The sequence below is a fragment of the Crotalus tigris genome, unplaced genomic scaffold, assembly GCF_016545835.1.
Source record: "Crotalus tigris isolate CLP2741 ecotype Arizona unplaced genomic scaffold, ASM1654583v1 scf7180000020588.15403103151:6194809, whole genome shotgun sequence".
Classification (NCBI taxonomy): Eukaryota; Metazoa; Chordata; class Lepidosauria; order Squamata; family Viperidae; genus Crotalus; species Crotalus tigris.
Window position 1 is genome coordinate 2,441,764 of NW_024098092.1, and position 13,061 is coordinate 2,454,824.

General features: G+C 46.0%; 1 protein-coding gene across 2 annotated transcripts in view; it reads right to left on the bottom strand.

Moving 5' to 3' along the window:
- Positions 1-13,061, bottom strand: part of NOC2L (NOC2 like nucleolar associated transcriptional repressor) — a 39,039-nt gene that overhangs the window by 9,284 nt on the left and 16,694 nt on the right. For both annotated transcript variants that reach the window (XM_039367392.1, XM_039367391.1), the window contains exons 13-17: positions 11,453-11,566; positions 10,865-10,966; positions 8,227-8,370; positions 7,422-7,535; positions 5,686-5,827 (exon numbers count right to left, since the gene is read on the bottom strand). In XM_039367392.1, the coding sequence (XP_039223326.1) occupies positions 5,686-5,827; positions 7,422-7,535; positions 8,227-8,370; positions 10,865-10,966; positions 11,453-11,566 (616 nt within the window). The remainder of the gene's footprint in view (positions 1-5,685; positions 5,828-7,421; positions 7,536-8,226; positions 8,371-10,864; positions 10,967-11,452; positions 11,567-13,061) is intronic.

Consider the following 13,061-nt stretch of genomic DNA (forward strand, 5'->3'; position numbering starts at 1 on the left):
GAGAGAGGAAGGGGAGGAAGAGAAGAACGTAGGAAGAAAGAGGGAAGAAGAAAGGAGAGGAAGGAAGGAGAAAGGAACAAAGGAAGAGGGAGAAGAAAAGGAAAGAAAGAAAGAAAGAAAGAAAGAAAGAAAGAAAGAAAGAAAGAAAGAAAGAAAGAAAGAAAGAGGAAGGAAGGAAGGAAGGAAGGAAGGGAAAAGAAAGAGACGGACAGAAACAGAGAGAGAGAGAAAGGGAAGGGAGAAAAGAACACAGGAAGAAGAGAAGAAAGAAAGAAAGGAGGGAGGGAAAGAGGAAGGAAGGGAGCATCACTGTCCTCTCTTGATTATTCCCAGCCCCTGAAATCTTGGCAGATAACAGCTTAGGGGGAATCCAGGAAGGCCCAAGATGGAAGGAATTCAACAGGAACACACTTCGACAGGAGAAAAGCAAGCGTTGTGTGCATTTTAAGTTCCTTGCAAGGGGTGGGGAACACGACCACCCCCCTAATAGCCCTTCCAGGCTGCTTTTCTATATCCTTCTGCAATCCCCCCCCCCCACTTGCACTCCAACGGGAAGGCGCAAAAGGCAGACACGACCCAAGTTATGGGCGCAAAATGCAGGAACAAGTTACAAGTCCCTAAGGGACATTTGGGAGATAATCCCAGGCTGATTGCACCCTCTATTATCCCCAGGTACCCCCTTCCTTGCATTCAGGGGAGGGGGGTGCAGGACTGGTTAATTGCCGCATAAAAGGAGCACACTCCCCCTGCCAGCCCCAGCAAACCCAGTGGGATCACAACAAGGAGCCCCATCACAATTTCTTCTGTTCCCCCCCCCCTCTGGTCACTGTCCCCTTCCCACCCACCCACCCCCTCCCTATGCAATGGGGTAATGTGATTACGGGCTGGATATCCGCTAAAGTTCATTAGACATTCGCCGTGGCTTAATGTGGACAGATCGCTCATTACCGGCCGGGGTCTGGGGAGACGGAGTGCCAGCCCAGCGGTTTCACGCAGCTTTAATTGCGTCCTGACACGGCCATCCACCATCAGGCCCCCAGCCCATTAATAACCAGGGGCAGCCGTGACTCCCCCCCCAGGCCCATCAGCCGGTAAATGAGAGGAATGCGTGATGTCGCCTCTCCCTGTGGTGGCTGCAGACAAGCCATTGATCAAATCTGGCAGGCAGGAGGGGGAGCCCCCCTTCTCAGAAACTAGAGGGGGGGTGTCTGGGATGGAGGGGTCCAGGTCCTTGACCTCCTGCCCCCTTTCTGCCGAAGAAGCCAAGCCACCTCTGCGCTTGGGCTTGTGAAGAGGGAAGGCGAAAGAAAGAAAGAAAGAAAGAAAGAAAGAAAGAAAGAAAGAAAGAAAGAAAGAAAGAAAGAGAGAGAGGGAGGGAGGGAGGGAGGGAGGGAGGGAGGGAGGGAGGAAGGAAGGAAGGAAGGAAGGAAGGAAGGAAGGAAGGAAGGAAGGAAGGAAGGAAGGAAGGAAGGAAGGAAGGAAGGAAGGAAGGTCCCATTCTGGTTAAATCTTAATAAATAAGATTTATTTCAAATATGCTTTCCTGGTTGAGCCACATGGAACAGCTTGGTCCTTCGCACTAAACAGTAAACAGCCGTGGCTTCCAGGCCACAAGACAAACCCACACCATTTGGGGCGTGTGGGCAAATGCAACAGAAAGTAGCACTTCTCCCAAGAACTTGGGTGAGATCTTAACAGTTCTGCCTCAGCTCAAAGGCCCACTTAGTCCACGAACCTGGGAGATGCACAAGTAGTCCTTTTTTAGTGACAATTGGGACTAGCGACTTGATTGCCAAGCACAGAGACTGCTAAATGAAACAGCAGTGCGCTTATGATCTTCCGTCAGCTTTCTGTGAAGGTTGCAAATGTGGCCGTAGTTTGTGGCCGTAGTTTACATCACTGCTGTACTGCAGTCACTAAACGAGGACTATCTCTACATGCAATCATGTTTTTCTCTCTCTCACCTCTACTAAAAGCCACCCTGGTTCTGCTAGTGATGTGTAAGACTCAGAGCTATTCCAACCCCACCTGAAAGCTACTCCAGCCAAATCTTGTGGCGGGGGGTTTCCAAAAGCTCAAAATCACACTTTTGTCCCCTTGTCCTTTTCCCAATTCTACGTAAAAACAGGGGTTAGGCCCGACTGCCAACAGGAGTGGAGAAAAACATTGCTTCTATCTACTTTCCTTGGATAGAAGCTGGAGGATTCAAATCCCAGTATCCTTGGCCAAGGTGAGGATGATGGGAGTTACAATCCAACGCTTCATTTCCCCAAATTGGGATTTAACTGGGGGAGGGAGGGGCAGACATCTGCACAGCACCCCATCTTTTTGACTGGGGTTCAGCAACTATAAAGGTGAACCGACCTGTTTTTTAGGGATTTTTGACTTATTTCGGGGAGAACGCCCGACGCCACCCCAAATTCCGTGTCTGCCCACCGTGCCTTTTCCAGACCATCTTATTCCGCTGAGACCGGAGCTGCTATAAAACGCTAATGAGTGCTTAACTATGGCAATATTTAATTAAAAAGAAGAAGAAGGGGAAGAGGGGCTGTGAGCTGCTGCTAATTAACAGAAAATTGGTAATTTCCTAGCTATTAGCGTCTTATTTTCCACTCATCTGAACACAGGCAAGGAAGCACAGCGACAGCATAAATAGGCTGAACACAATCTGGCTTATCCAGAGGTGCAGGTGGCTGGCAAAACTGGGGGAGCCTGTGACCTCTCTTTGCATTAACCCTAACCCCCTATGGAGCAGAGGACAATTAATCAATGGAATAGCTTGCCCCCTAAAACTGTGGGTTTCTCTATTGCTGCAAGTTTTCGAAAATAGACCGGAAGATCATTTGACTGGGCTGGTGTAAGACTCCTGCCTTGAACAGGGGGTTGGACTAGAAGATCTCTGAGGTCCCTTTCAGCCCTATAATTAGTAATAATAAAGTTGGAGGGGAGCTTGGAGGTCATCTAGTCCAGCCCCCTGCTCAGGCAGGAAACCCTATATATCATTTCAGACAAATGGCCGTCCAATCTCTTCTTAAAAACTTCCAGTGTTGGAATCACACATAATTGTGTGTTCAATTTTTCCTGCAGGAGAAAGACAGCCCCGCTCCCTTAGCAAAACGGCCCCCAACCATCTGGAATGTGAAGGGTCAAAATGAATGTCACCATGTCCTGATTTCCAGATGTGACAGCACCGGCTCTTCCTCCACCAAGGGTCTGCTCCAGAAACATCACCACCCACCTGTCCATCTTCCCTCCCGGGAAAAACCCTTTCTCTTGGCTGAATCAATAGCTTCCTAAGGAAGGAAGGAAGGAAGGAAGGAAGGAAGGAAGGAAGGAAGGAAGGAAGGAAGGAAGGAAGGAAGGAAGGAAGGAAGGAAGGAAGGAAGGAAGGAAGAAAAAAGCCGACAACATCACCGGTGCACTGAAGCGCATCCCAGTTGCCTGTTGAAGAATACGGGAACAACGTGCGTGGCAGTCACCCGCCGTGTGCAGAAGTCAAAGGAAGTGAAAAACGCAGCAGGATTTTGGTTTGGGGTGACAGTCTCTCTCTCTCTCTCTCTCTCTCTCCCACACACACACACACACACACACACACACACACACACAACCATCTCAGGACAAGAGAGAGAGCAAATCAAGCAGGGATGGATAACAACACCTCAATTAATCCTTCACAAATCTATGGGAAAGTGTGTGGAATTGGCTGCAGCAAAGCTTAATTTGTCTGTCTCTCTGTCATATCTATCTATCTATCTATCTATCTATCTATCTATCTATCTATCTATCTATCTCCTATCATTTATCTTATGTATCTCTATCATTTCTTATCTATCTCTATCTCATCTATCTATCTATCTATCTATCTATCTATCTATCTATCTATCTATCTATCTATCTATCTATCTATCTATCTCCTATCATGTATCTGACCTTTCTTTCTTTCTCTCTCTCCCTCCCTCCCTCCCTCTCTCTCTCTCTCTCATCCACCCATCAATCATCCATCTATTATCCCTCCCTCCCTCTACCTCCCTATCAAAAATAGTACTTGTAAAATTTCAGGAAGAAGAAACCTCACCTGCTTGTCCTACAGAACATGTCTAAATTCCTTGGGGACATCAAGTCAAAAAGGCATCTCTGTTCCTTAATCACCCTCTGGTATACCACCTGTGACTGTGGAGGTTTCACACACACAAAAATGGATACTGACCGGCCATCCAGAATTGGGCCCTGGGGCTGTATAAGTCTTCCTACTCTCTAGAGAGGCCTTTGCTGATCAAAGTGCCAATTTTGCTTTATAATTGGTGAAGAGTTTGCATAGAAGTTGTAAATCACCCTTCCCTGAAAAGCAGCAAGCTGGAAGCTCCATTGAAAGGAGGGTGCAAGTTTGCAAATAACAGGAATAATTAAGAGTCTGCTACACAAATTAAAACTATTTCAAGTTCGGGATTTTGGATAGGAAATGCCCCATTCCAACCGTCTCTTTCCATTGTTTTGAGTCAGAAAGAGTTTCTCGGATTGAGACAGAGTTGATTCAATTTCAAGACACTCCAGAAAGGGAAAAAGACGTGTGTTGCATTGAAATCCTTTTCAGTTTTAAACATTTTCCCTAGCAATCAATTACGATGGTGGTTTATCCACGGATTTTTGTTCCTTGGTTATGGGATATGAAGTTTTCTCAGGAGCTGTGCATTTTAATTCTTGTATATTGCCATTTTTTTAAATTTTGTTTGTCACTCAGACTCACTTGCTGAGATGGGTACCCATAGAGACCGAATAAGGACCTTTTAAAAAATTGATTGATACCCGCAATGCAGTGATTGTATAAAACTGCCCCAACAATCCAATTTATGACACTCATTGTTTCCAACTGGGGCCTCTGCATGTTACAATAAATTTGCCAAGCTTGAGAAAAATAACTTAAAAAAAAAAAGAGGTTAAAGATGTATTTTTCAGACGAGATTAGAAACGAATCTCTTCCCAAGTGTGTTGACTAAAACGATCTCTCCAGTTGGATGGTTGGTTTTCTGAGGCTACTTATGTCCCTAAAAATGATTATTTAATTCAGTTATTATTCTTTCCTTAATCGGTTTCTTACCGTGAACGTGTCACCAATTATTTACCGTGGATGTAAATGATAACAATAACAATGATTTGTATACTTTAGCAGTAACAGCAGGGAGCCCAGCCAACGGAATAAATGAATGAGTGAATAAAACCACAGCAGTACTATTAACTCAAAAAATCTCACATCTCCCCCCCCTTTTTTTTAGCCAATTTGGTAAATTTGTGCTTTTAAATGAACTTTTCCTTGGGCTTAAAACTGATTCTGAAAGCACTCAGGCAGATATGCCCATCCCTGAACTGTGTTTTAAAAACAGATTTTTTTAGCCCTGGGAAACTGTTCTGAAATGGAAAGGGGGGGGGGCATAGAAAAGTATTCCCTCCACTTTTAAATTATTTTAAGTTCTTGCTCAGGGCTCTCCAATCTTGGCAACTTTTAAGACTTGTGGACTTCATCTCCCAGAGTTCATGGCTGGCTGAGGAATTCTGGGAGTTGAAGTCCACAGGTCTCCGAGTTTGAAGTGCTCTGTTTTTGCTTGAAGCTGGGAAGCTGGTGGCAGTTGAGTGAAGGGCAGTGGTGCAGTTTGTGAGACTGTTTTGCACCAAATGCTTCCTCCGACCTACCTTTACGGGAGAAGACATCCGAGGAGGCCTCCTCCTCTGAGCTGCTCTCCATTTCAAAGAGGTCCTTAAGCTCCCTTTTATCCTCCTCTTTCTTTTCGTTTGGCTTCTTGCGTTTGATTTCTGGGAAGTTTAGCTCTTCCAGCTGCAGCCAGGCAACAAAGGAAGGACAGAAGAAGAAGAAGAAGAAGAAGAAGAAGAAGAAGAAGAAGAAGAAGAAGAAGAAGAAGAAGAAGAAGAAGAAGAAGAAGAAGAAGAAGAAGAAGAAGAAGAAGAAGAAGAAGAAGAAGAAGAAGAAGAAGAAGAAGAAGAAGAAGAAGAAGAAGAAGAAGAAGAAGAAGAAGAAGAAGAAGAAGAAGAAGAAGAAGAAGAAGAAGAAGAAGAAGAAGAAGAAGAAGAAGAAGAAGAAGAAGAAGAAGAAGAAGAAGAAGAAGAAGAAGAATTAAAAAGTAAACACACTGAACATCTCAATTTAGCCCCAATGAAGAACAGCTGGCTGGTTATGTTAAGGATGTTTTTAATTACCACAAAATTACATATCTATCTATCTATCTATCTATTTATCTATCTATCTATCTATCTATCTATCTATCTATCTATCTATCTATCTATCTATCTCTATTTATATCTATCTATCTCTGTTTATATCTAACTATATTTATATCTATCTCTATTTATATCTATCTATCAATCTGCTTATCTATCTCTATTTATATCTATCTATCTATCTATCTGCTTATCTATCTCTATTTATATCTATCTATCTATCTATCTCTGTTTATATCTATCTATCTCTGTTTATATCTATCTCTGTTTATATCTATCTATCTCTATTTATATCTATCTATCTATCTATCTATCTATCTATCTATCTATCTAATCTATCACTATATTTATATCTAACTATATTTGTATCTATCTCTCTATTTATATCTATCTATCTATCTATCTATCTATCTATCTATCTATCTATCTATCTATCTACCTACCTACCTACCTACCTACCTATCTACCTATCATCTCTATATATAAGAAAAAAAAACGGAAAGAAGGGAATATGAGGCTCCTGAAGTAAAATATTAACAGAATGATACAGTTGGAAGGGGCCTTGGAGGTCTTCTAGTCCAACCCCCTGCTCAGGCAGGAAGCCCTAGAGCAGGGCTCTTCAAAGTGGGGCCTTTGATGACTTGTGGACTTCAACTCGCAGAATTCCTCAGCCAGGCACGCTGGCTGAAGAATTCTGGGAGTTGAAGTCCGCAAGTCATAAAAGGGCCAAGTTTGAAAAGCCCTGCCCTAGAGCATATTCTCACTTCCCAGTCTGAAATATTGAAGGGGGGGGGGGAAATACCTTACAGAGGAATCTTGAATTTTAACTACGGCAGGATTGTAAAAAGGCTGGGATTGTCTTTCATTTCCTAACCCGTTCACCCCAGCCAATGCAGCCTTCACAAAAGAATGCAGAAAGTCCTTTTTCTGGGAGTTTCTGACTAGTTTCCGAGCAAGATCTCGGAATCATAGCTCAATGAAAATGTTGGGGGATCTCAAAATAGGGGTAAAAGTACTCCTCTGATTGCCATCATTGTGTGGCCAGACCTACCATGACACAAAGCTGGGTTACTTGGGACTAAAAGCCTGGCAAAGTCCATTAAGCAGAAAGTAGCAACGGATCCACTGGTCACCTCTTGTGCTCCTCAGCCAGGATCTCAAGATGGTTTAGATTTAAGGATTTGGGTTCTTACCCGTTCTTTGCCAGTAATTTCAAGCTGTATTTCCTTCTCTCTCAGTTTCTTCCAAGTCACATAGTAAGTCATTAGAGGAGTTCCTTCTGCTTTTACGGTTTTTTCCCACTGCTCCTGTCAAAAAAATTCACCGGAGACATAAGAAAGCGTTTCCTAACGTTCAGGAAATCACCCGCTTTTTCCACTCCGGGTGCAGGGGTATGTGTATGTATGTGTGTGTCTCCATATTTTTATTCCAGTTCCGGAGACTGAAGTGAAATTGCAAAAGCCGAGCGGTGTGTTCAAAACGGCTTCGGAGGGGAAAATCTACACGTAGAACTTTGCCTCCTTGTCCTTTTATTATTGTGCAAAAACAATAATTCGCCAAGCATCCTGCAAATGTTTTTGCAGAGTTATGACTACTTAGCAACAGAAATCCTGAGATCAATTGTGGCCGTGAAGTCGAGGACTACCTGTGTATTGTATGTTCTTGTCATTTTTTACTTTCCTTTTTGCTCAACTGATCATTCGAATGGTGAGCGGGTTGAGCTAAGAGGTGGGGAGGTGCATTGTAACTAATTTATTTGTTAAGAAATCGAGAATCAAATGGCCTTGGTATAAAGCAGGGGTCTTCAAACTTGGCCCTTTTGCAACGTGTGCCTGGCTGAGGAATTCTGGGAGTTGAAGTCCACAAGTCGCAAAAGGGCCAAGTTTGAAGACCCCCCTGGAATAAAGCTTCCCTTTTCAAGGTGTGAAATAAACAGGTGTTTCTCTTGAACAGGAAAACCTTCCCCAGCTGAACAAAAGGGGAATAGAGGTGACTCACCACCGCCTCCCGATTCGAGACGCCAAAGGAAGCTTTGTGGCGCTTGGCGGTGATGAAGGCGGCGTTCTCCTGCAGTTTTTCCAAGAGCTGACGGACGATTTTGCAATAGTTGGCTATCTTGCAATCCTTCAGAAAGGACTTCAGCTGGAGAGGAGGAGGAGGAGGAAGACGGACCGGAAAGAAACAAGACAGCAAAAAAAATTCCATGAATGGCTCTCTCTCTCTCTCTCTTTTTTTTTTTTTAAGTCTGACCTGCCTAGAGTTTTCTATTCTCGTGTTTGGATCTGGCTGGCAAGAGTGCAAAAATTAAGATGGGTGGGATGTAGCTTCCTCCAAGCCTTGGCTCCAATTTAAAGTTGGAATATATAAAATAATTCTTACGGTCTTGCCAAGTAGGGCGGAAAAAAAAATATCAAAAGAGGGAGAACGAAAACAGCCTCTAGAGTCACAAGCTGTTGATGGAGCCTTGGTGAAGCCACTGGCCGCAATGGAGGCGGAAGGCCTGGCTGACCGAGACAGGTCTTCCGGTGGCCCTTAGTGACCTCTGACTTTGAGGCCAGCAATGGTTGTCCCTGATAACCATTTTATACCTTTGCCTAACTCCCAAAAGGAGCTGATGGGCTGATGTGGGCCAAATTGCTTGGAAATCCAGCCTGGTTATGTTATCGAGTGAACACTTGGTTTAATTTGTGCCAAGAAAAAAGACAGCAAAGGTGTGTTTGGGCAGGCAGGCAGGCAGGACAAAAGAATGAGAAAAAGAGAGGAGAGGAGGAGGGAAGGAAGGAAGGAAGGAAGGAAGGAAGGAAGGAAGGAAGGAAGGAGAAAGGTAAGAAAAAACTAAAGCAGGGGTCGGACTAGAAGACCTCCAAGGTCCCTTCCAATTCTATTCTATTCTATTCTATTCTATTCTATTCTATTCTATTCTATTCTATTCTATTCTACAGAAAGAGTGAAATAAAAAGGGAGCGAGGGAGGAAAGATCTATCCAATTTCATATATATCATCTTTAAGCAGCATGCTGTTTTGTTGGAGCGTGACCTTCCCCAGTCTAACCAGCTCTGGACCACAGCTCCCATCCTCAGCAGGCTAGCTGGGGCTGATGGGAAAGCCCAGGCCGATCCTGGCTGAAGGGGCACCTATCCTACCTGCCTGCTTTGGAGACAGCTTCCCCAACCTGAAGCCACGTTTCATTCCCCCAAAATTAGCATCCTCTTTGAATGTCTCTGGAGGTTGATTCTGAGTTCCTGTGCCAGCTCTGAAGGGGAGGAGGCTGGATCAGGCCCACCACTTGACCCCCTGGGAGGGGGGGGAGAAGAGAGGACACACAAAAGTCTTTCGGAAAGAGAACCCTTTCTCCCAGCTGTTTGTGTGTGTGTGTGTGAAAACTAAGACCCTTCACGGCTGCTCATTTGACCTCAGACCCACCCCGACAGTGGCTTTCACCGCCCCCCCCCCCATGCCAGGACCACTGAAATATCCCCCCCTCCCTCCCCGGCCTGGGAGAAGAACAGCCCCTTATCTGCACACTCCGGCTTCCTTTCTGTCCCAAAAAATAAAAGCGGGAAGTGTAAGAGCGGGAGGGACGAAGAACAACGTGGCGCCTCCCCCAGCCCTCCAGGCGCCCCCAGAGAAGGGGAGCGCTCCCTTTCATAATTTGCACGCTTCCTTTCACACATATACACAAGCACATCCTTGCAACCTCCAGCGGAGGGAGAGAAGACAAGGGAGCAATTCATGCTGCTGTGCTCTGCGGGAAGGCCGCGGCCTGGCACAGTCGGAGAAGGGGAAATCCAGCTGCCAAGCCCTTCCTGCATTAATAATCCAGCTCTGGGTGGAAGGGGAGACATCAAGCAGACGCTGGTTCTTCCCCCCCCCGCCCCCCTCCCTCCCTGACTCGCTCTCCCAGCTGCCTCAATTAAACCGAATCCATGCAAAGCTTGGGAAGGCTAGTTCTGGATCTTAGTCCGTGCTGACCTCCTCTTTGGGGGTGGTCCGTCACTAGCCAGACAGGGGGGAGGGAAGCCCACCCCGAGGCTGGGGGGAGCAGGAAGGAGGGAAGGCCAGGCCGGGGTGAGCGGAGGGAGGAGTGGGAGGTGGGAAGAGTGGACCCAAAGGCCTCAGATACTGACCCGTGAAGAAAATCACATTTTTCAACACCTCTGCAGTGCAACAGGGTGGAAATCAAGAGAGCCTTAAAATGCTCTAGCAGGGATGTAAAGAAAGGGAGGGGACAGGCTTTCCTGCCCTCCCCCCTTTCAATGATTTAGCCAAGCAAGGCTAAAACAAGGCCATTATTGTGCAGAAGGACACTCATGGCATTACCTAGTAGGGTAATGAAACGTCTGCAAGCAAATTAAAAAAGGTTTGAGAGCATCTCCGGCTACAGGGATTCCCTTCTACTGGGAACGTGCACCGTTTTGCAAAAAAGACTCTCTCTCTTGGGTTTTGTTTTATGTACTACTGATTTTTAAGGTAAGACTCTAGTCCTGGGTGTGCTTGGAAGCATGTAAATGATTGCTGGGGTTTTGTTTTAGTTTTTTTTTTTTTTTGCTTTAGGCTGTCAACCTGGGGGAGAAAACCTGGGGATACTTAGCAATTTTTTCCCCCGGTTTATTTTAGCCATACAAACTCCATTTACCTGAAGGATGGCGGGCAGAGCCAGTTCTGGGAAACCGACTGTGTAGGACTGGCTGTGGAGATATTCTAAAGTCAGGTCATAAAGCTGTTCAAGAAGGCCATCCTAGGAAGAGAAGAAAAAAACATAGCACAAAATTTGAAAAGGGTTTTTGAAGGCTAACTTCCCACCGAAGGAAGGGTTAAACTACAGCACTCATCACCCGAAACTGAGTTAAATCAATGTTTTTCGACTTGGCTACTTTTAAGCAGCTGGCTTGGAAATTTTAGGAGCTGAAGTCCAGACTTCTTAAGGGGGCCAAGTTTCAAAAGTTGCAGTATTACTTCCCCTAAAACAGGGGTCTCCAAGCTGGGCAACTTGTAGACTTTAATTCCCAGAATTCCTCAGCCGTTTAAAGCAGCCACGTCGAAAAACATTGATTTAACTCAAGTTTGGATGATGACTGCTGCCAGTTGCATTCTTCCTGAGATGGGAAGTTAAGCTTTCAAAAGCCCTGCCTGGCTGAGGAATTCTGGGAGTTGAAGTCTACCAGTTGCCACGTTTGGAGAGCCTTGCCCTAAAATATAAAACCTGCCCACTTCGCCTACTTACACGAAAGGCTTTCTCCTGCAGATTGGCGTTGGAGAGCTTCAAGATGACGGCAAAGTTAACAGGCTTAGCACTCATTCGCCCGGGTTTCTTGTTGAAATCTACCTGCTGGAAAATCTGTGGAAAAAAGAAGAGAAAATAGAATGGAAAGGTCAACCAAGCATCAACAGAAGAGAAGGTGTGGGAACATATAGCTAGCAAATAAGATTTTTGCAAGCCTCTGCTGGCTGCCTAGCCTGCAGAAGGCCACTTGGTCATCTTAAACAAACTATACTGGGGTGCAGTTTTTTTTAATGAAAAGAAGGACTAGGGGTGACCTCATAGCAGTGTTCCAATATCTGAGGGATGGCCCCAAAGAAGAGGGAGTCAAGCTATTCTCACCTCCCAAGGTCCCTTCCAACTCTTGTTATTCTATCACCCCCAGTTAAATGGCCATCCATACAAGATTGAGGAACGCTTCCACACATCCCGATGCCAGCAACCTCTAGTTTAGTAGTGAAGGACTGGGCTAGAAAGCTAGGAGGCTGTGAGTTCTAGTTCCGCCTTAAGCACGAAAGCCAGCCAGGTGACTTTGAGCCAGGAGACAGCGAGTTCTAGTTTTGCCTTAAGCAGGAAAGCCACCCGGGTGATTTTGGGCAGGTCACCAGGAGCCAGTGAGTTCTAGAGCCAGCTAAGGCATGTAAGCCGGCGGGATGGAGTTCTAGTCCCCGACCTTGGCCAGCCACTCTTCCCCAGTCCATCCATCCCACCTCAAGAGTGTTGTCATTGTGGGAAAAAAATAGGAAGGAAGGAGGGTAAGGTATGTTTGCTGCCCAGAATTAGATATAAAGTAATAATTCTGGGAGTTGAAGCCCACCCGTCTTAAAAGGGATCAAGGTGGAGAAACGCTGGCCTAAATCAGTCCCTAATGCTGGTGAAGTGATTTGACTGCCCCCTGCCCAGAGCTACCCTACCCATCAGCCAATTAATGAGTCGATGGTTTTGTTAACTCTCTGCTAAACTCTCCTCCATCAAAAGGCAGGAACCCCCTTTGTGCCCTCCGGGATCCAAAGCAAGCCCGTCCCTGGCATTAGTGCTGCTCTACGGCCCCCGCCCCAAATTTATTCTAATGCAAAGGCCAGCTCTGCCCCCGCAGCAGCAGCACCAGGCCGTGGACTCATCATCCATCGGGATTTTGTTTTATTTTATTTTTAAAGGGCAAACGCTCATTATCCCTCAACGTGCTTTCCTGCACCTTCCCTCCCTTCACACCACCCGGTCTTTGCCGCGGGGAGGCGGTGAGAGCCCTCACCCTCATTCCCTGTGCCAAGAGAAGCATAAACTGTCAAGGCACGTCACCGATTTCCTGCTCATTTCCAGTGACAGCAGCTTGGGGAATATCGGCGCTCCCAGGGACCTCACAAGACGCCCGAGCTGTCACCGTGCGGGTGACAAAGTGTGCGTCTGTGTGTGTGTGTGGGGGAGAAGCCGAGTGGGAGGGAATTACAGAGAAGGGAGGGCTGCATTAGGTTGCTTCGGAACGGCAGTTCCAGTCAGGGTTTTTGCAAAGTGGGAATAGAAGGGAATCTGCGACAGGATAGCCGCATTCCAATATTTGAGGGGCTGCCCCAAA